Source organism: Muntiacus reevesi, chromosome 1 (genome assembly GCF_963930625.1).
Source record: "Muntiacus reevesi chromosome 1, mMunRee1.1, whole genome shotgun sequence".
Lineage (NCBI taxonomy): Eukaryota > Metazoa > Chordata > Mammalia > Artiodactyla > Cervidae > Muntiacus > Muntiacus reevesi.
In genome coordinates this window covers 181,182,422-181,202,660 of record NC_089249.1, presented here as the reverse complement: position 1 = coordinate 181,202,660, position 20,239 = coordinate 181,182,422, and the positions used below count along the sequence as shown (strand labels likewise).

At 39.7% G+C, this 20,239-nt stretch overlaps 1 protein-coding gene across 1 annotated transcript in view; it reads left to right on the top strand.

Moving 5' to 3' along the window:
• The window catches only part of ZNF354C (zinc finger protein 354C), a 99,311-nt gene extending 86,541 nt beyond the window's left edge, over positions 1–12,770 (top strand). The window contains exon 5 of the mRNA XM_065917314.1: positions 12,696–12,770. Within this exon, the coding sequence (XP_065773386.1) occupies positions 12,696–12,724 (29 nt within the window). The 3' untranslated portion in view covers positions 12,725–12,770. The remainder of the gene's footprint in view (positions 1–12,695) is intronic.
• Positions 12,771–20,239: the final 7,469 nt, after the last annotated feature.

The window sequence follows — 20,239 nt, the reverse complement described above, 5'->3', positions numbered from 1 at the left end:
TGACCATCTGGCAATGTCCATTGTAGAGTCTTCTCTTATGTTGTTGGAAGAGGGTGTTTGCTATGACCAGTGTGTTCTCTTGGTAAAACTCTGTTAGACTTTGCCCTGCTTCATTTTGTACTCCAAGGCCAAACTTGCCTGTTACTCCAGGTATCTCTTGACTTCCTACTTTTGCATTCCAGTGCCCTGAAATGAAAAGGACATCTTTTTTGGGTGTTAGTTCTAGAAGGTCTTGTAGGAAGGTCTTCATAGAACCATTCAACTTCAGCATCTTCAGCATTAGTGGTTGGGGCATAGACTTGGATTACTGTGATATTGAATGACTTGCCTAGGAAATGAACAGAGATCATTCTGTCATTTTTAAGACTGCATCCAAGTACTGCATTTTGGACTCTTTTGTTGACTATGACAGCTACTCCATTTCTTCTAAGGGTTTCTTGCCCACAGTAGTAGATATAGTGCTCACCTGAGTTAAATTCACCCATTCTGGTCCATTTTAGTTCACTGATTCCTAAAATGTCAGTGTTCACTCTTGCCATCTCCTGTTTGACCACTTCCAATTTGACTTGATTCATGGACCTAACATTCCAGGTTCCTGTGCAACATTGCTCTTTACAGCATCGAACTATACTTCCATCACCAGTCACACCTACAGCTGGGTGTTGTTTTTGCTTTGGTTCAGCCTCTTCATTCTTTCCTGAGCTATTTCTCCACTCTTCTGCAGTAGCATATATTAGGCTATCCCTTAGCAATAAAAAGGTATGAGCTGTTGATACATTCTGCATTGAAGAATGCCAGAGGCATCGTGCTGGGTGAGAGAAACCTGACACAGAGCTTGTATGCTTTGATATCATTTATATGCCTCTATGTAAAAAGCAAAACTAGAGACACAGAGGCTGGAGCTGTGGTTGCCAGGGACCACAGATAAGATAGGCAGAAGGTTTGACTGTAAAAGAGTAGCACAAGGGAGTTTTCTGGAGGGTAGAATTGTTACATATCCTGTTTGTAGTACTTGCACAGATCTATAGTGTGAAAATGTTAAAACTCATGAAACTCTACCTTAAGAAAATGCAAATTTATTATATGTGAATTTTAAACATAGTATTTTAAAAATAAGATAAACACTTGTGTCTGTTCAGGACCTGTGTGTTTGTATGTGTCTGCATGATGTTGCATTAAACTGTGGATGAACCATGGAGGAGCTATCATAAGAGGCAGTTTAAGGCCAAAGAGATGAATGTTGTGCCTGAGTTAATATGATGAAAGCAACCGAGAGAAAATAATATAGAAGTCTGAATTTATATCAAAATTCACAGCTAATAGAAAAGTAAAGTTGGTATAGAGTTGACTTATACTCTGAAAGGCCACACCTAATAAGGACAAGTGAAAGTAGAACAGAAATTTTACAAATGAAAGCTATTATGGCCCATATGGTAAAGTGGTAGGGTTTACAAGTGAAGCTACAGAAAAACATTATGAAGATGTTTTGGTTTCAAACACAATTCTAAGATGTAGAAGAAACATTGACTTCAGAATCAAAAGACTTGAGTTAATAGAGCTGGTTGTATCACTCACTCTTGTGAACTTGGGAAAGTGTGATACTATTTCTGGATCCTACTTTTTTATATCAGTGAGAAACATAGACATATAGATATGTAGAAATGTAGGTATGGACCAGATTAGTTGACAGAATATTTTCATTTATATCATTGAAATATCCTAAGGCAAAGAAAACTGCCTCACCTGTCTATGTTTCTGTTCAATAATTTTCACCATTATTGTACCAAAAATTGCCTGCATTAGTCCCCAGCAATTAATACAACTTAATGAAAGAAGCTTTCTCACTTTTTTTTTAATCTATATCCTGTGTCCTCTAGGGAATTCCTTCTCCTGTTCCCTATCCCAACCCTTGCTCTTCCATCTTACAGAAAGATCCTTAAAGGGGACTGGCACAATAAGTGAGAATAAACCTTGTCAGAAGGAATGCAGGATGAAAATAACTTTCTTTCAACCCTATAGTGAGTACTTAGGAAGTCCTGGTGTGAAAGATAAAAAACGTTGTGTGATGTACACCGAACAAGCTGCTGATGGCCTTTTTGTGTCTTGTTGGGACTCTAACTGGTAGAGAGATTAGTTTCCTCCACATGGTAACTTGTAATACTGTTTGCTGCAGTGGCTGTGTACTGCTGTCTGCAGTCCTGCTCTCTGCTGCTTCACCTACTACCCCTGGTTATTTCTCCTTTCACCCACAGAAATCACATTTACCACACCAGAATTAACATATTTTAAAGGGTTTTCTTCATTAAATATGTTAAACTTAATAATTTATTATATAGTTTTATAATTATAATATGACTATATTAAATGTTATGCTTAACAAAGTTTCCTAGTAATGAAAGGGCTGAAACTAGAAATAGACTCTTAAAACCTGAAAAGTGAAAGTGAATATCACTCAGTCATGTCCAGCTCTTTGCGACCCCATGGACTGTAGTCCATGGAATTCTCCAGGCCCGAATACTGGAGTGGGTAGCCTTTCCCTTGAACCCCGGCCTCCCACGTTACAGGTGGGTTCTTTACCAGCTAAGCCACTGGAAAGCCCCAAAAATACTGGAGTGGGTAGACTATTCTTTCTCTGGTGGATTTTCAACACCCAGGAATTGAACCAGGGTCTCCTGCATTGCAGGCAGATTCTTTACCAGCTGAACTACTAGGAAAGCCCCCCAAAATATTCAGCACTCCTCCTTGTTGGGGAATCGAGTTCCAGTCTCCCACATGACAAGGGGGGATACTCACCACTATACCGAGGAGTGAGCTGAAAACTTAGACGGGGATAACAGTTGAACCACATTTAAAACACAGGAGGAACCATGCTCATCTTGGAAAAACCTGTTCCCTCTGGAAAGGAAATTGGTCCCTTAGGGTCAGCACAACGGTGCCTGTATAGGACAAAGAGGCAATCTGATCCCACCTACAACCAGTGAAGAGATGAGATAGCAAGTGTGATGAAACCCAGGGAAGAATTTGCTCCCAGTGGAAAAGAAAAGAAATACTACTCTCCCTGGGTCTGGGAACCCAGTACAACAAAAAGTTTATAGGATTAAAGGCTATCCCAAGCAGTGTAACTGCATATTAGTCCTCAGCCTAACATCAATATGAAATATCCTCCTCTTAATCTAGAATTTATGTGTGTGAGCTCAATCATTCAGTCATGTCCAACTCTTTCAACTGTATGAACTATAGCTTGCCAGGCTCCTCTGTCCATAGAATTTTCCAGTGAAGAATACTGGAGTGAGTTGCCATTTCTCCAGGGGATCTTCCCAACCCAGGGATCAAACTTGTGTCTCTTGTGTCTCCTGGATTGGCAGGTAGATTCTTTACCACTGAGCCACCAAGGAAGCCCTTATGGACTATAAGATTGTAGCCTGTCAGGCTCCTCTGTCCATGGGCTTCTCCAGGCAAGAATGCTGGAATAGGTTGCCACTTCTTCCTCCAGGAGGTCTTCCTGACCCAGAGTTGAACCAGCATTTCTTGCATTTGCAGGTGGATTCTTTACCACTCTGCCACCTGGGAAGCCCCACCCTCCCCCCCAACCCCCTGCCAAATGTATATGACTCTGCAACTTAAGCTCCAAAATAGTAGTGATGACACCTCTGCTGCAATGAACTGCATGTTTATCATATTGAGCATTTACTAGTGTTGATATGAGTTGTTTCTGAAATTTCCGTAAGTTATTCAATAGTGACTTAAAAGTCACGTATTAATTTGTGTCCTACAGAATGTACTTGATCTAAGATTTACTGTGGAAGAAATTGTATAATGACCAGGAGTCAGCAAACTTTCGGGGCTCAAAAGTAAATATTCTAGGTTCTGTGGACTGAGAGGCAAAATCAAGGATGTTATATAGATACTTATATTGCAAGAAAGAAACAAACTTGCATAAATTTTAATGATGAAATTCAAAACACAATTGAATACAATTGTTCTATTTTACAAATATTTTGTAGAAGAGAATAACTGTTGTGCTTAGTGTTCACTATCATTAAAATTGACTTTACCAAAATAATTCAATGAGAACAAATAGTCTTTCAACAAATGGTGCTGGGACAACTAGATACAAAAGAGTATAGTTGGATCCCTACCTCACCATATACAATAATTAACTCAGAATGTATCAAAGACCTAAAGGTAACAGCCAAAATGATAGAACGCTAAGAAAATATAGACATTAGTCTTTGTGACCTTGGATTAGGCAATGGTTTTGTGGATATGACACAAGAAACACAAATAACAAAAGAAAAAATGCATAAATTGAGTATCACCAAAATTTAAAATGTGTGTCTACCATGATCCAGAAAGTACAAATATAGTCCATAGAGTGGGAGAGAAGTTTTACAGGTCATATATCTGATAATGTACTATGTAGAGTATATAAAGCACTACTACCGTTCAATAATGATCAGTTCAGTTCAGTTCAGTCGGTCAGTCATGTCTGACTCTTTGCGACCCCATGAGCCACAGCACGCCAGGCCTCCCTGTCCATCACCAACTCTCAGAGTCCACCCAAACCCATGTCCATTGAGTCGGTAGTGCCATCCAACCATCTCATCCTCTGTCGTCTCCTTCTCCTCCTGCCCTCAATCTTTCCCAGCATCAGGGTCTTTTCAAATAAGTCAGCTGTTCACATCAGGTGGCCAAAGTACTGGAGTTTCAGCTTCAGCATCATTCTTTCCAATGAACACCCAGGACTGATCCCCTTTAGAATGGACTGGTTGGATCTCCTTGCAGTCCAAGGGACTCTCAAGAGTCTTCTCCAACACCACAGTTCAAAAGCATCAATTCTTCAGCACTCAGCTTTCTTTATAGTCTTTAACTCTCATGTTCATACATGACCACTGGAAAACCCATAGCCTTGACTAGACGGACTTTGTTGACAAAGTAATGTCTCTGCTTTTTAATATACTGTCTAGGTTGGTCGTAACTTTCCTTCCAAGGAGTAAGCGTCTTTTAATTTCATGTCTGCAGTCACCATCTGCAGTGACGGGCTCCAAAATCACTGCAGATGGTGACTACAGCCATGAAATCATAGATCAAATTGCCAACACCCATTGGATCATGGAAAAAGCAAGAGAGTTCCAGGAAAACATCTGCTTCTTTGACTACACTAAAGCCTTTGACTGTGCATCACAACAAACTGAAAAATTCTTCAAGAGATGGGAATACCACCTTACCTGTCTCCTGTGAAACCTGTATGCTGGTCAAGAAGCAACAGTTAGAACTGGACATGGAACAATGCACTGGTTCAAAATTGAGAAAGGAGTACGTCAGGGCTGTATATTGTCACCCTGCTTATTTAGCTTATATGCAGAATACATCATGCAAAATGCTGAGCTTGAAACCCAAGCAGGAATCAAGATTGCCAGGAGAAATATCAATAACCTCAGATATGCAGATGACACCACCCAAATGGCAGAAAGTGAAGAGAAACTAAAGAGCCTCTTGATGAAACTGAAAGAGTAGACTGACAAAGCTGGTTTAAAACTCAACATTCAGAAAACTAAGATCATGGCATACGGGCCCATGACTTCTTGGCAAATATATGGGAAGACAATGGTAACAGTGACAGACTTTAATTTCTTGGGCTCCAAAATCCCTGCAGATGGTGACTTCAGCCACAAAATTAAAAGACGCTCCTTGGAAGAAAAACTGTGATTAACCTAGACAGCGTATTTAAAAGTAGAGACATTTCTTTTGCTAGTCAAAACTATGGTTTTTCCAGTAGTCATGTATGGATGTGAGAGTTGGACTGTAAAGAAAGCTGAACACTGAAGAATTGATACTTTTGAAATGTGGTATTGGAGAAGACTCTTGAGAGTCCCTTGGACTGCAAGGAGATCAAACCAGTCAATCCTAAAGGAACTCAGTCCTGAATATCCATTGGAAGGACTGATGCTGAAGCTGAAGCTCCAATACTTTGGCCACATGATGCAAAGAACTGACTCATTGGAAAAGACTCTGATGCTGGGAAAGATAGAAGGCAGGTGGAGAAGGGGATGACAGAGCATGAGAAGGTTGGATGGCATCACCAACTTGATGGACATGAGTTTGAGGAAGCTCTGGGAATTGGTGATGGAGAGGGAAGCCTGGCATGCTGCTTTCCATGGGGTCACAAACAGTTGGACATGACTGAGCAACTGAACTGACTGACAGCATGAAATGTCATTTCATGACCAAAGAACATAAGATAAATTGATATACAAGTATAGATATTATTCTTGTTTTGTGTTGTGTTGTGATATGTAATAACATACAGAGATATAAGCAAGGGCATGCCCCTGAAGGAATGCACAGCCTAGAGAGTCCCAAGGACAGAGGAGCCTGGTGGGCTATGATCCATAGGTCGCCAAGAGTTGGACACGACATAAGCAACTTAGCACAGAGCACATTGCACACACATAGGATGAATTTTTTCATTCATTCAACTCTTTCACAGTAATTGCACCCATTCTTTCAATAAATGTTTATTGAGCACCTACTGTGTGCATGGAATTATTCTGTTTTTCTTTTTTAAAAATGTATTTTTAATTTATTTTTTAATTGGAGGAAAATTGCTTTACAGTATTCTGTTGGTTTCTGTCATACAACAATGCAAATCAGTCATAATTATACATATATCCCCTCCGTCTTGAGCCTCCTTCCTCTTCCCCCATCCCACCCTTCTAGGTCATCACAGAGCACAGGCTAGGCTCCATGTATTATATAGCAACTTCTCACCAGCTTTCTGTTTTACATGATAGTGTGTGTATATATATATATATATATGTTGATGCTACTTTCTCCATTTGTCTCAGTCTGTCATCCCCCCACTGTATCTACAAGTCTGTTCTCTACATTAGAGCCTCCATTCCTCCCCTGCAAATAGGTTCATCAATACCACCTTTCTAGATTCGATATATATGTGTTAATATACAATATTTTTTTTCTCTTTCTAACTTACTTCATTCTGAATAACAAGTTCCAAGTTCATCTACATCATTAGAACTGGTTCAAATGCATTCCTTTCTATAGCTGAGTAATATTCCTTTGTCTATATGTACAGCTTCTTTATCCATTCAGCTGCCAATGGCCATCTAGACTGCTTCCATGTCCTGGCTATTGTAAGTACTGCTCCAGTGAACACTGGGGTACATGTGTCTTTTAGAATTGTGGCTTTCTCAGGATATAGGCCCAGTAGTGGGATTGCTAGGCCATTCAGTAGATTTATTCCTAGCTTTTAAAGGAATCTCCATACCGTTCTCCACAATAGTTGTATCAGTTTACATTCCCACCAACAGTGTAAGAGGGTTCCCTTTTCACCACATTCTCACCAGCATTTATTGTTTGTAGATTTCCATTTATTCTAGGTTGTCCATTTTATTGGCATATAGATGCTCACAATAGTCTTTTATGGTCCTTTGTATTTTTGCATTGTCTGCTCTAACTTCTCCTTTTTGACTTCTAATTTTATTGATTTGAGTCTTCCCTCTTTTTTACTTGATGAGTTTGGCTAATGGTTTGTCAATTTTGTTTATCTTCTCAAGGAATCAGGTTTTAGTTTTATTGGTCTGTACTATTGTTTTCTTTTTCATTTATTTTAGTTCTGATCTTTATGATTTCCTTCCTTCTACTAACTTTGGTGGGTTTTTTTGTTCTTTCTTTTCTAGTTACTTTAGGTGTAAGGTTAAGTTGTTTATTTGATGTTTTTCTAGTTCTTGAGGAAGGATTTTATTGCTATAAAGTTCCCTCTTAGAACTCTTCTGCTGCATCCCATAGGTTTTGGGTCAATGTGTTTTCATTGTCATTTGTTTCTAGGTATTTTTTTATTTCCTTTTTGATTTTTCAGTGACCTCTTGGTTATTGTGTATTGTTTAGCCTCCATGTGTTTATGTTTTTAGAGTCTTTTCCCCCAGTAATTAAAGCCTAATTGTATAGCGTTGCAATCAGAAAAGATGCTTCATACAATTTCAGTTTTCTTAAATTTAACAAGACTTGATTTGTGACCCAATATATGATCCATCCTGGAGAATGTTCCATGGGCAGTTGAGAAAAAGGTGTATTCTGCTGCTTTTGGTTGGAATGTCCTGTAGATGTCTGTTAGGTCCATCTGATCTAATGTGTCATTTAAGGCTTATGTTTCCTTATTAACTTTCTATCTTGATGATCTCTCCATTGGTGTAAGCAGGGTGTTTAAGTCCGCTACTCTTACTGTGTTACTGTTGATTTCCCCTTTCATAGTTACTAGCATTTGCCTTGTATATTGAGGTGCTCTTATGTTGAGTACATATATATTCATAATTGTTCTATCTTCTTCAATTGATCCCTTAATCATTATGCAGTGTCCTTCCTGGTGTCTTGTAGTATTTTTTAAAATACTCAGGCTTTCTTCTGATTTCCATTTGCATGGAATATCTTTTTCTAAATCCTCAGTTTCATTCTGTATATGTCCCTAATTCTGAAGTGGGTCTCTTGTAGACAGCATGTATATGGGTCTTGTTTTTGTATCCATTCAGCCAGAATGTGTCTCTTTGTTGGAATATTTAACCTATTTACATTTGAAGTAATTTAAAGTAACTATTGAAATGTATGTTTCTATTAGCATTTTCTTAATTGTTTTGGTTCTTTTCCTCCTCTTATGTTTCCTGCCTAGAGAAGTCACTTGAGCATTTGTTGTAAAGCTGGTTTTGTGTTGCTGAATTCTCTTAACTTTTGTTGTCTGTAATGCTTTTCATTTCTTCATTGATTTTGAATGAGATCCTTACTGGATAGAGTAATCTTAGTTGTATTTTCTCCCTTTTGTTACTTTAAATATAGCCTGCCACTCCTGTCTGACCTGCAGAATTTCTGCTGAAAGATTAGCTGTTAATCTCACATGTATTCCTTTGTGTGTTACTTGTTGTTTTTCCCTTGCTGCTTTTAATATTTCTTACTTGTGTTTAATTTTTGTTATTTTGATTATTATGTGTCTCAGCATGTTTCTTCTTGGGTTTATCCTGTATGGAACTCTCTGCTCTTCTTGGACTTCATTATTCCTTTCTAATGTTAGGAAAGTTTTTGACTACAATTTCTTCAATTATTTTCTCCAGACCCTTTCTTTTTCTTTTCTTCTTCTGGGACCCCTCTAAATCAAATATGCACTTAATATTGTCCCAGAAGTCTCCAAGATTGTCCTCAATTCTTTTCATTCTTTTTTCTTTATTCTACTCTTCAGCAGTTATTTCCACCATTGTAAATTCCAGCCCACTTATCCATTCTTCTGCCTCAGTTATCCTGATATTGATTCCTTCTAGAGTAATTTTAATTTCCATACTTGTATTGGTTGTCATGGTTTCTTATTTCTTCTAAGTCTTTGTTAAGTGTATCAAATGATTCTTGCATTTTCTCCCTTCTATTTTCAAGATTTTGGGTCATCTTCACTATCATTTCTCTGAATTCTTTTTCAGGTAGTTTGCCTATATCCTCTTCATTTATATGGTCTTGTGGATTTTTATCTTGTTCCTTTCTCTACACAATATTTCTCTGTCTTTTCCTTTTATCTAACTTACTGGATGAATCACAAGCTAGAATCAAGATTGCCAGGAGAAATTGTTATGCCCGATGTCCGAATCCCCGAGCAGGAAGAGAGAAGGCTTCCAAGACAATGCAACTCGCAAAAAAAGGGAAGTTTATTACTGACTCGAGCCAGGGCCTTCTGCCGCATCCATCACAGTGGTGCAGGGTCAGAAAAGCCCTGAGCCCAAGCTGTTGTGCAAATTTATAAGATATGCATAAGCGATTAGTAGCTGGCTTAAGCGGATTGGTTACATGTTTGCAAAGCAATTCTATTGGTACAGACTTTCGCGGGCTTTTTCAAACCTGGGCGTTCGCGGGCTTTTCAGCTCTCCCTTTGTTTCTTACTGGGCGCATATTGATTGGCTGGCTCCAGGTTACCTGATGGGGGTAGGGAATCTTACCATTTCCGGGGAAGCTAAAACTTAGGTCCAGGCTGCCTGTCATGGTATTAACCCTGGCAGCCTCACAGAAATATAAATAACCTCAGACATACAGATGACACCACCCTTATGACAGAAAGCGAAGAGGAACTAAAGAGCCTCTTGATGAAGGTGAAAGAGGAGAGTGAAAAAGCTGGCTTAATACTCAACATTCAAAAAGCTAAGATCATGGCATCCAGTCCCATCACTTCATGGCAAATAGATGGGAAAACAAGGGAAAGTGACAGACTTTATTTTCTTGGGCTCCAAAATCCCTGCAGATGATGACTGCAGCCATGAAATTAAAAGATACTTGCTCCTTGGAGGAAAAGCTGTGACAAACCTAGACAGTGTATTTAAAGAAGAGCCACACTAATTTGCCGACAAAGGTCCATATAGTCAAAGCAATGCTTTTCCTAGTGGTCATGTATGGATGTGAGAGTTGGACCATAAAAAAAGATGAGCAACAAAGAATTGATGCTTTTGAAGTGTGGTGTTGGAGAAGACTCTTGAGAGCCCCTTGAACAACAAAACCAGTCAGTCTTAAAGGAGATCAGTCCTGAATATTCATTGGAAGGATTGATGCTGAAGCTGAAGCTCCAATACTTTGGCCACCTGATGCAAAGAGCTGAGTCACTGGAAAAGACCCTGATTCTGGGAAAGATTGAGGGCAGGAGGAGAAGGAGGCAAGAATGAGATAATTGGATGACATCATCGACTCAATAGAAATAAGTTTGAGCAAACTCTGGTAGACAGTGAAGGACAGGGAGGATTGACATGCTGTAGTCCATGGGCCACAAATAGTTGGATACAGCTGAGCAATTGAACAACAACTATATTAGAAGTCTTCTTTCCCTAGGCTATAGGGTCATAGTTCTTCCTTTTGGTCTCTGCCCCTGGTGGGTGAGGTTGGTCAAGTGACTCCTGTAGACTTTGTGTTGAGAGGGACTTCTCCCTTGTTCTGTTGGGAGGAGGTGAAATTTTTCTCTCTGATGGGAAGGGCCATGTGAGGTGGTGTGTGTTGGGATCCCTGGGCTGCCTGATGGCTGATGATTGGGTGCTTGTTTCTATCTTGCTTATTGTTTTGGTGAATTGTCCAGGTCTGCGTGTGGCAGGCATTTGGGTGGTGCCAGGTCTTGGATTTGGGTTCAGGTCTTCATGGGAGTTCTCTCTGGTTAATACTCCCTGGGGTCTATAGTTCTCTTGCAGTCTAGCATCCTGGACTTGACACTCCAACCCCAGAAGATCAGTCCCAACTTCTGGTCAGGGAACCAAGACCCCACAAGCCATTTGTCATGGGAATAAGGGATATTTTTAAAAAAAAAAAAAACAAGAAACAAAAAAATTTTAACAGAAAAATGGTAAAAGCAAAAACAGATGAACATACACCCATACAAAAGAAACTGTAAGAGACCTCAGGAAGCAAAGCATAAGAGAGTGATCTGGTGAACAAAAGAAACAAAAAATGAAATCAAGCAATCAAAAACAAAACTAACTAAAACACAAAGCAGAACCAAAGCAAAGTGCCAAGTGAGGAATAAAGCAAAGAGAACAAAACAAACAAAAATGTTGAAGAAAATATAAAAGCAAAGTTAAATAGAAGTGTGTAGAAAAACACACAGAGAAATGTTAAAGAAAAACTACAGCAAAAAACAACCATAAGAAACAAACAAATAAAAAACAAACAGAAAGCCACACCACAGAATAGCAGAAGGCCAAAGTAGAAGCAGAAATATGTAAAAGAAATGAAAAGTATGATTTTAAAAATCCCAAAAACTTTAATAGAAATTAGAAGAAGATGAACAACAGAGAAGAAGGGGGGAAAACCCAGAACCAGTAAGAGAATGAATCAAAACATAAAAATAATAAATGTTTTCCTAGTGTCTTAGCTGTCAGTGTCCTTGCCTCTTCCGTGAGCCACTGTCCACCTCTGCCTCCCTAGAAGGCCCTTCAATGTTGGGGCGGTCTGGTCTATGGACCTGCTGTAGGGACAGCTCATATTCTAATCTGGCCTTACACCCACATATGCATGTCTCCTATGTCTAAGCTGCCAGAGCCAGAGTGTTTTCTTTGTGGGAACACTCATTGTCCTTTTATATATTCCATACATACAGAAGCTATCTAGTTGACTGTGTAGATTTAATCTGTAGCTTGTGCAGCTGATGGAAGCTGCATGGATGCAGCTGATGGGTGCAGAAATCTCTTCCCTGCTTCAGCTTCCTCACCCCCATGGGCAGGTCCGGTCCCAGTGTGGCTCTCCTCCCCCTTCTCCCTCCCTTCTTTTGTCCTACCAAGTTATACGTGGATCTATATAATCCTTTCCAGTGGTCAGGAACTCCTGCCAGTGTTCAGCTGGTGTGCTGTGAGAACTGTTGCGTCTGTATATGTATCCCTGATGCATTTGTGGGGAGAGATGTACTCCATGTCCAGCTATTCCTCTGGCTTCTTGGCCCCCTCTGCTGTTTTTAATTCTTGATCATTATTTATTTAATTCTTGATCATTCCCAGAAGTTGGTAAATATTAAATGAGTTTTTGGCTTTGTTGACATTTTAACATTTCTTTTCTATTAATTAAATTCTACCTATATAAATAATCTTGGTTATTTCCTTCTGCTTTCTTTGGGTTTACTCTGTTACATAGTTTATTAATTTATTTTCAAATTTTTTTCTTTTCTAATTTTTGTATTTTAGATTATGATAACCTCCAAGTATATCCTTGACTGTATTTCACAAGTTTCCCTAAGCTATATTCAATTGTATCTCCTAATTTTCAATATTATCTTTTTGACCTGTGAGTTATTTAGAAATGTGAGTTTTTGCATTTTAAATATATTTTAAATTTAGGTATTCATTTCTAATTTAATTATCAGTAATTTAGTTAATTGCTAAATCTATTCAAATTCTTATTCTTCCATCATGGTATCAATATTTGAAAAGAATATGAGTTGTTCAGTTGTTGGGGGAACAGAGATATTAGCATGTTCCTTAGATAAAGCTTGTGTATTGTATTATTCAAGTCTTCTGTATATCATTATTTCTTTTTACCACTAATCTGTTAATTACAAAACATATTAAGTGTTCTCCTTATGATGGAGGATTTGTCAATTTCTCCTTGAGGTTATGACAATTTTTGCTCTATTAACCTGGTTAATTGAAATTTTGCATTTTTATGATATTTATATGATGATTTATCCAGTAATGTCTTTTGACACATTAATGGCAGGAAGCCAACTATCTACATAGAATTATAATTCTTTATATATAAAAATATTAGTTTAAATTGATTTAGGAATAAAGAGTTGTTATTTGGGGGCAATTTGCTAGAAATTTAAAGGCTTTGCATTCTACTCTCTTTTATCAGTAAAATCTTTTGTTAAAAGTTTGCCTCATGTTATTAGAAAGGGTACCTAGTCTAAGTCCAAAAGAGAAAAACAGACAACCCTGTATTAAAAATTGATAAATCGGATTCCAGAATTTTCAGATTAGATAGTTCAGGCTAAACATCCTGCTAAAAACAACTAAAAAGACTGAATAAGGAAAGCACAATTCTTCAAATCATTGAACTGTTATTTAGAAATTAAATAGGATATTTAGAAATTCTTAGCCAATATTAGGGAGAGGACTAGAATTCAGAGAGGTGAACCATGGCCACTAGAAAACTTAAACAATACTATCAACCAACTTGACCTGACATCTACAGAGCACTCTACCCAATTAAAGCAGAAAATATTATTTTCAAGCGTTCATGAACTATGGGTAAACAATATGCAAGGCCATAAAAAATTCCCAGTACATTTAAAAGGATCAAACTAATACAAAATGTGTTTTCTTTAACCAAAGTAAAATTAAATTAGAAATCAATAGAAATGAAAAACCGAGAGGTATTCAAATATTTAGAAAATTTAAAAAGCAATATTAAATAAATCATGGACCAAAGAAATCACAAGTGAACTTTCACATGCTGTGGAGCAACTAAGTCCATGTGCCATAACCCCCGAGTCTGCGTGCTGCAACTACTGAAACCTGTGTGCCTAGAACCTGTGCTCCACAACAAGAGAAGCCACCACAAGAAGCCCAGGTGAGTGACAGTTGGATAGCCATATGCAAAAGATGAGTTTAGATCCTAATGTCACACCCATTCAAATAGTAAATCAAAATGGATCATAGGCCTAAGTGAGAGTGATAGCTGCCGAGTCAGGTCTGACTCTGCAACCCCATGGACTGTAGCTTGCCAGGCTTCTCTGTCCATGCCAGGCAAGAAAACTAGAGAGGAAATAGCCATTCCCTTCTCCAGGGGATCTTCCTGACCCAGGGATCGAACCTGGGTCTCCTGCATTGCAGGCAGATTCTTTACCATTTGAGCCACCAGCCCATAGTCCTAAATGTGAGAGCTAAAACCATTCAATTTTTAGGGGAAATAAGTAAGAGGAACTTTTCATGACCTTAGGCAATTTACTGGAGAAAGAATAATCTTTTCAAAAAGCAGTGCTACAAAATTTGGATATCCCCTCACCATCTGTCTTTCAGTTTTTAGGAATGAGACGTGGTGAAAGAGGTCCCCAGGGAGCAAATCTGAAAACCAGCACCTCCAGAACACAGACTACCAGGGGGCGAGACATTAGACCCTGTCCCCAGTGGACTGATAGATGAAGCATAAAATAAGACCAGATGCTGTGGCTTCCAGGATGCACTTGGCTTTATACATCTTTATAACCTGGAGAGTTTTCTGCTGAAGTGAATTCAGGAGTAAGAAACTCCACACTTGTTCTGCATAGTCCAATTTATTGTTAATTTTGTTGTCTGTTGACATACTGTTGAGATATGTTAATCTGGAACACATCTCTCTCACAGAAGTTTGTTTTGTTTGTTTGGTTTGTTAACCAACATTCATAGATGGCAGAGTAGAAGGACATGCGATCATCTTCTGCTGGAACTCCAAAATTACAACTCACTGCTGAACAAGCTTCGACAGTAGAATGTTGGATCCCACCAAAAAAAAAAAAAAGATACCCCACATCCAGAGGCAAAGGAGAAGCCCCGGCAAGATGGTAGGAGGGGCAAAATTGCATTTAGAATCAAACCCCATACCCATCAGAGATGCTCAGAGGGCCCAAACACCATTCATATCAGGACCCAGAGACCCCACAGAGACTGACCCAGAACTGTGTTTGAGTGTCTCCTGTGGAGGTACGGGTCAGCAGGGGACTGCCGCGGGGGCAGGGGCCCTGGGTGCAGCAGACCTGGGTATGGCATAAGCCCTCTTGGAGGAGGTTGCCATTAGCCCCAGCATAGAGCCACCAGAACTTTCACAGGACTCGGGAAACAGACTCTGGGAGGGCACAAACAGAACCTTGTGTGCACCATGACCCAGGAGAAAGGAGCAGTGACCCCACAAGAGACTGACCCAGATTTCTCCATGAGTGTTCAGACGTCTCCAGCGGAGGCATGGGTCAGCAGTGGCCTGCTGCAGGGTGGGGGCACTGAGTGCATCAGTACATGCATGGGACCTTTTGAAGGAGGTCACCATCATCTTCATTACCTCCACCATAGTTTGGTCTCAGGTCAAACAACAGGGAGGGAACACGGCCCTGCCCATCAAAAGAAAATTGGATTAAAGACTTACTGAGCATGGAACCGCCCATCAGAAAAAGACCCAATTTCCCTCTCAGTCAGTCTCTCCCATCAGGAATCTTCCATAAGCCTCTAATCCTTCTCAATCAGAGGGCAGACAGACTGAAAACCACAATCACAGAAAACTAACCAGTCTGATCACATGGACCACAGCCTTGTCTAACTCAATGTAACTATGAGCCATGCCATGTAGGGTCATCCAAGACAGACGGGCCATGGTGGAGAGTTCTGACAAAACATGGTCCACTAGAGAAGGGAACAGCAAACCACTTCAGTATTCTTGCCTTGAGAACCCTATGAACAGTATGAAAAGGCAAAAAGATATGACACTGAAAGATGGACTCCCTAGGTCGGTAGGTGCCCAATATGCTACTGGAAATCAGTGGAGAAATAACTCCAGAGAGAATGAAGGAACAAAGCCAAAAAAAAAAACAACACAACACCCAGTTGTGGATGTGACAGGTGATGGAAGTCAAGTCTGATGCTGAAAAGAGCAATATTGCATAGGAACCTGGAATGTTAGGTCCATGAATCAAGGCAAATTGGAAGTGGTCAAATAGGAGATGGCAAAAGTGAACATCAATATTTTAGGAATCAGTGATCTAAAATGGACTAGAATGGGTGAATTTAACTCAGATGACCATTATATCTACTACTGTGGGCAGGAATCCCTTAGAAGAAATGAAGTAGCCATCATAGTCAAGAAAAGAGTCTGAAATGCAGTACTTAGATGCAATCTCAAAAACAACAGAATGAGCTCTGTTCATTTTCAAGGCAAACCATTCAGTATCACAGTAATCCAAGTCTATGCCCCAACCAGTAACACTGAAGAAGCTGAAGTTGAATGGTCCTATGAAGAACTACAAGACCTTCTAGAACTAACACCCAAAAAAGCTGTCCTTTTCATTATAGGGGACTGGAATGCAAAAGTAGGAAGTCAAGAAACACCTGGAGTAACAGGCAAATTTGGCCCTGGAATACAAAACAAAGTAGGTCAAAGGCTAACAGAGTTTTGCCAAGAGAACACAATGGTCATAGCAAACACCCTCTTCCAACAACACAAGAGAAGACTCTAAAAATGGACATCGCCAGATGGTCAATACCGAAATCAGATTGATTACATTCTTTGCAGCCAAAGATGGAGAAGCTCTATACAGTCAGCAAAAACAAGACTGGGAGCTGACTGTGGCACAGACCTTATCACCAAATTCAGACTTAAATTGAAGAAAGTAGGGAAAACCACTAGACCATTCAGGTATGACCTAAATCAAATCCCTTGTGGTTATACAGTGGAAGTGACAAATAGATTCAAGGGATTAGAGCTGATAGAGTGCCTGAAGAACTATGGATGGAGGTTCATAACATTGCACAGGAGGCAAGGATCAAGACCAGCCCAAGGAAAAGAAATGCAAAAAAGGCAAAATGGTTGTCTGAGGAGGGCTTACAAATAGCTGTGAATAGAAGAGAAGTGAAAGACAAAGAGAAAAGGAAAGATACACCCATTTGAATGCAGAGTTCCAAAGAAGAGCAAGGAGAGATAAGAAAGCCTTCCTCAGTGATTAATGCAAAGAAATAGAGGAAAACAATAGAATGGGAAATTCTAGAGATCTCTTCAAGAAAGTTAGAGATACCAAGGGAACATTTCATGCAAAGATGGGTTCAATAAAGGACAGAAATGGTTGGACCTAACAGAAGCAGAAGATATTAAGAAGAGGTTGGTGGAATACACAGAAGAACTGTACAAAAAATATCTTCGCAACCCAGATAATCACAATGGTGTGATCACCAGCCTACAGCCAGACATCCTGGAATGTGAAGTCAAGTGGGCCTTAGAAAGCATCACAACGAACAAAGCTAGTGGATGTGATGGAATTCCAGTTGAGCTATTTCAAATCCTGAAAGATGATACTGTGAAAGTTTTGCACTCAATATGACAGCAAATCTGGAAAACTCAGCAGTGGTCACAGGACCGGAAAAGGTCCGTTTTCATTCCAATCCCAAGAACGGCAATGCCAAAGAATGCTCAAACTACCACACAATTGTACTCATCTCACGCACTAGCAAAGTAATGCTCAAAATTCTCTAAGCCAACCTTCAACAGTATGTGAACCGAGAACTTCCAGATGTTCAAGCTGGATGTAGAAAAGGCAGAGGAACCAGAGATCAAATTGCCAATATCCGCTGGATCATTGAAAAAGCGAGAGAGTTCCAGAAAAGCATCTATTTCTGCTTTATTGACTATTCCAAAGCCTTTGACTGTGTGTATCACAACAAACTGGAAAATTCTTCAAGAGATGGGAATATCAGACCACCTGACCGGCCTCCTGAGAAATCTGTATGCAGGTCAGGAAGCAACAGTTAGAACTGGACATGGAACAACAGACTGGCTCCAAATCAGGAAAGGAGTACGTCAAGGCTGTATATTGTCACCCTGCTTATTTAACTTATATGCAGAGTACATCATGAGAAATGCTGGGTTGGATGAAACACAAGCAGGAATCAAGATTGCTGGGAAAAATATCAATAACCTCAGATATGCAGATGACACCACCCTAATGGCAGAAAGCAAAGAAGAACTAAAGAGCCAATGAATGTGAAAGAGGAGAGTGAAAATGTTGGCTTAAGACTCAACATTCAGAAAACTAAGATCATGGCATCTGGTCCCATCACTTCATGGCAAATAAATGGGGAAACAGTGGAAATAGTGACTGACTATTTTGGGGGGCTCAAAAATCACTGCAGATGGTGACTGCAGCCATGAAATGAAAAGACACTTGCTCCTTGGAAGAAAAGTTATGACCAATCTAGATAGCATATTAAAAAAGCAAAGACATTCTGTTGCCAACAGAGGTCCATCTAGTCAAAGCTACGGTTTTTCCAGTAGTCATATATGGATATGAGAGTTGGACTATGAAGAAAGCTGAGTGCTGAAGAATTGATGTTTTTCAAGTGTGGTGTTGGAGAAGACTCTTGAGAGTCCCTTGGACTGCAAGGAGATCCAACCAGTCCATCCTAAAGGAAATAAATTCTGAATATTCATTGGAAGGACTGATGCTGAAACTGAAGCGCCAATATTTGGGCCACCTGATGTGAAGAACTGACTCATTTGAAAAGACCCAGATGCTGGGAAAGATTGAAGGCAGGAGTAGAAGACAACAGAGGATGAGATGGCTGAATGGCATCACAGACTCAATGGACATGAGTTTGAGTAAAACTCCAGGAGTTGGTGATGGACAGGGAGGCCTGGCATGCTGCAGTCCAAGGGGTCTCAAAGAGTCGGACAAGACTGAGTGATTGAATATTAGGGGGGAGAGTTTCAAATACTTTTTAAAATAAAATTGTTCTATTCATAAAGATAAAAGGATAATGTTACCAACAAGAGATGCAGTTAGAAATCTGTATGCCCTTATGAGACGTCAAAATAGTAAAATAGCTTATTTTTTTTAAAAGATGGTCAAAAATTGATAAAACTGCAAGGAGAAACAGAAAAATCCACCATCAGTGGGAGGTATTAAGACAAGTTTCTATCAAGTTAATGGAACAAGAGGAAAACTAAATCAATATACAAAAGACTTGGATAATAAATTAACAAATTTAACTTATCAGACATATATAAAATACCGCATTCAACAGTTACCAGTGCATATTCTTTAAAGCACATGTGTAATTCTTTAAAAAAAAAATTTGACTACATCATGGGCCATGATGTAGTTTCAAAGTTTGAAATATTTCCCAAAATAGTTTTCTGATCATAATAAAATAAGCTAGAAATCTATAACAATCCATAACCAGAACATCCTGTGTGTGCCGTGTGCTAAGTTGCTTCAGTTGTGTCTGACTCTGCGACCCCATGGACTGTAGCCCATCAGGCTCCTCTGTCCATGGGATTCTCCAGGCAAAATTACTGAAGTGGGTTGCCATGTCCTCCTCAGACGATTCCCTAGTGTTTGGAAATTCAGCAACATGCTGAAAATAACCCTTAGGTAAAAGAGGAAGTCACATTGGAAGTTAGAAACTATTTGGAATGAAATGACAAAAATGTATGAAATATCAAAATCTGTGGGGCACGGCTAAAGCTCTAGAGAGAGAAATAGAGAGTCATAATTGCATGGGATTTTAAAAAAGATGGACGCTCAGTGATCTAAGTGTTCACCTAAAGAAACTAGAAGAATCTTATTTGAACTAAGGCATTGGTTGCTTCAGTGTGCCGTAGGGGCACTCACACATTGTGTAATCTTTATGTATATTTGAGTTTAGTCCCTGAGGAGCCCCCATAGATGAAGCAGCAGCTGTGTGGGGTCATGCTGGCCTCTAAATGGAAGTGTACTGTGTTCCCCTGGGTTAAGAATGCACAGTGGAGTATAAACCCCAGGGTATGACCATGGCATGGCTGCTCTGTGCATGGTAGTCAAGGACTCACACGGTACCTAGAGGAGGGAGTGGTGGCCAAATCCTCTGTAATGACATCATTTGTTTCCTCCTAGCCATTTATCCGGAGAAGGCAATGGCACCCCACTCCAGTACTCTTGCCTGGAAAACCCCCTGAATGGAGGAGCCTGGTAGGCTGCAGTCCATGGGGTTGCTAAGAGTCGGACAAGACTGAG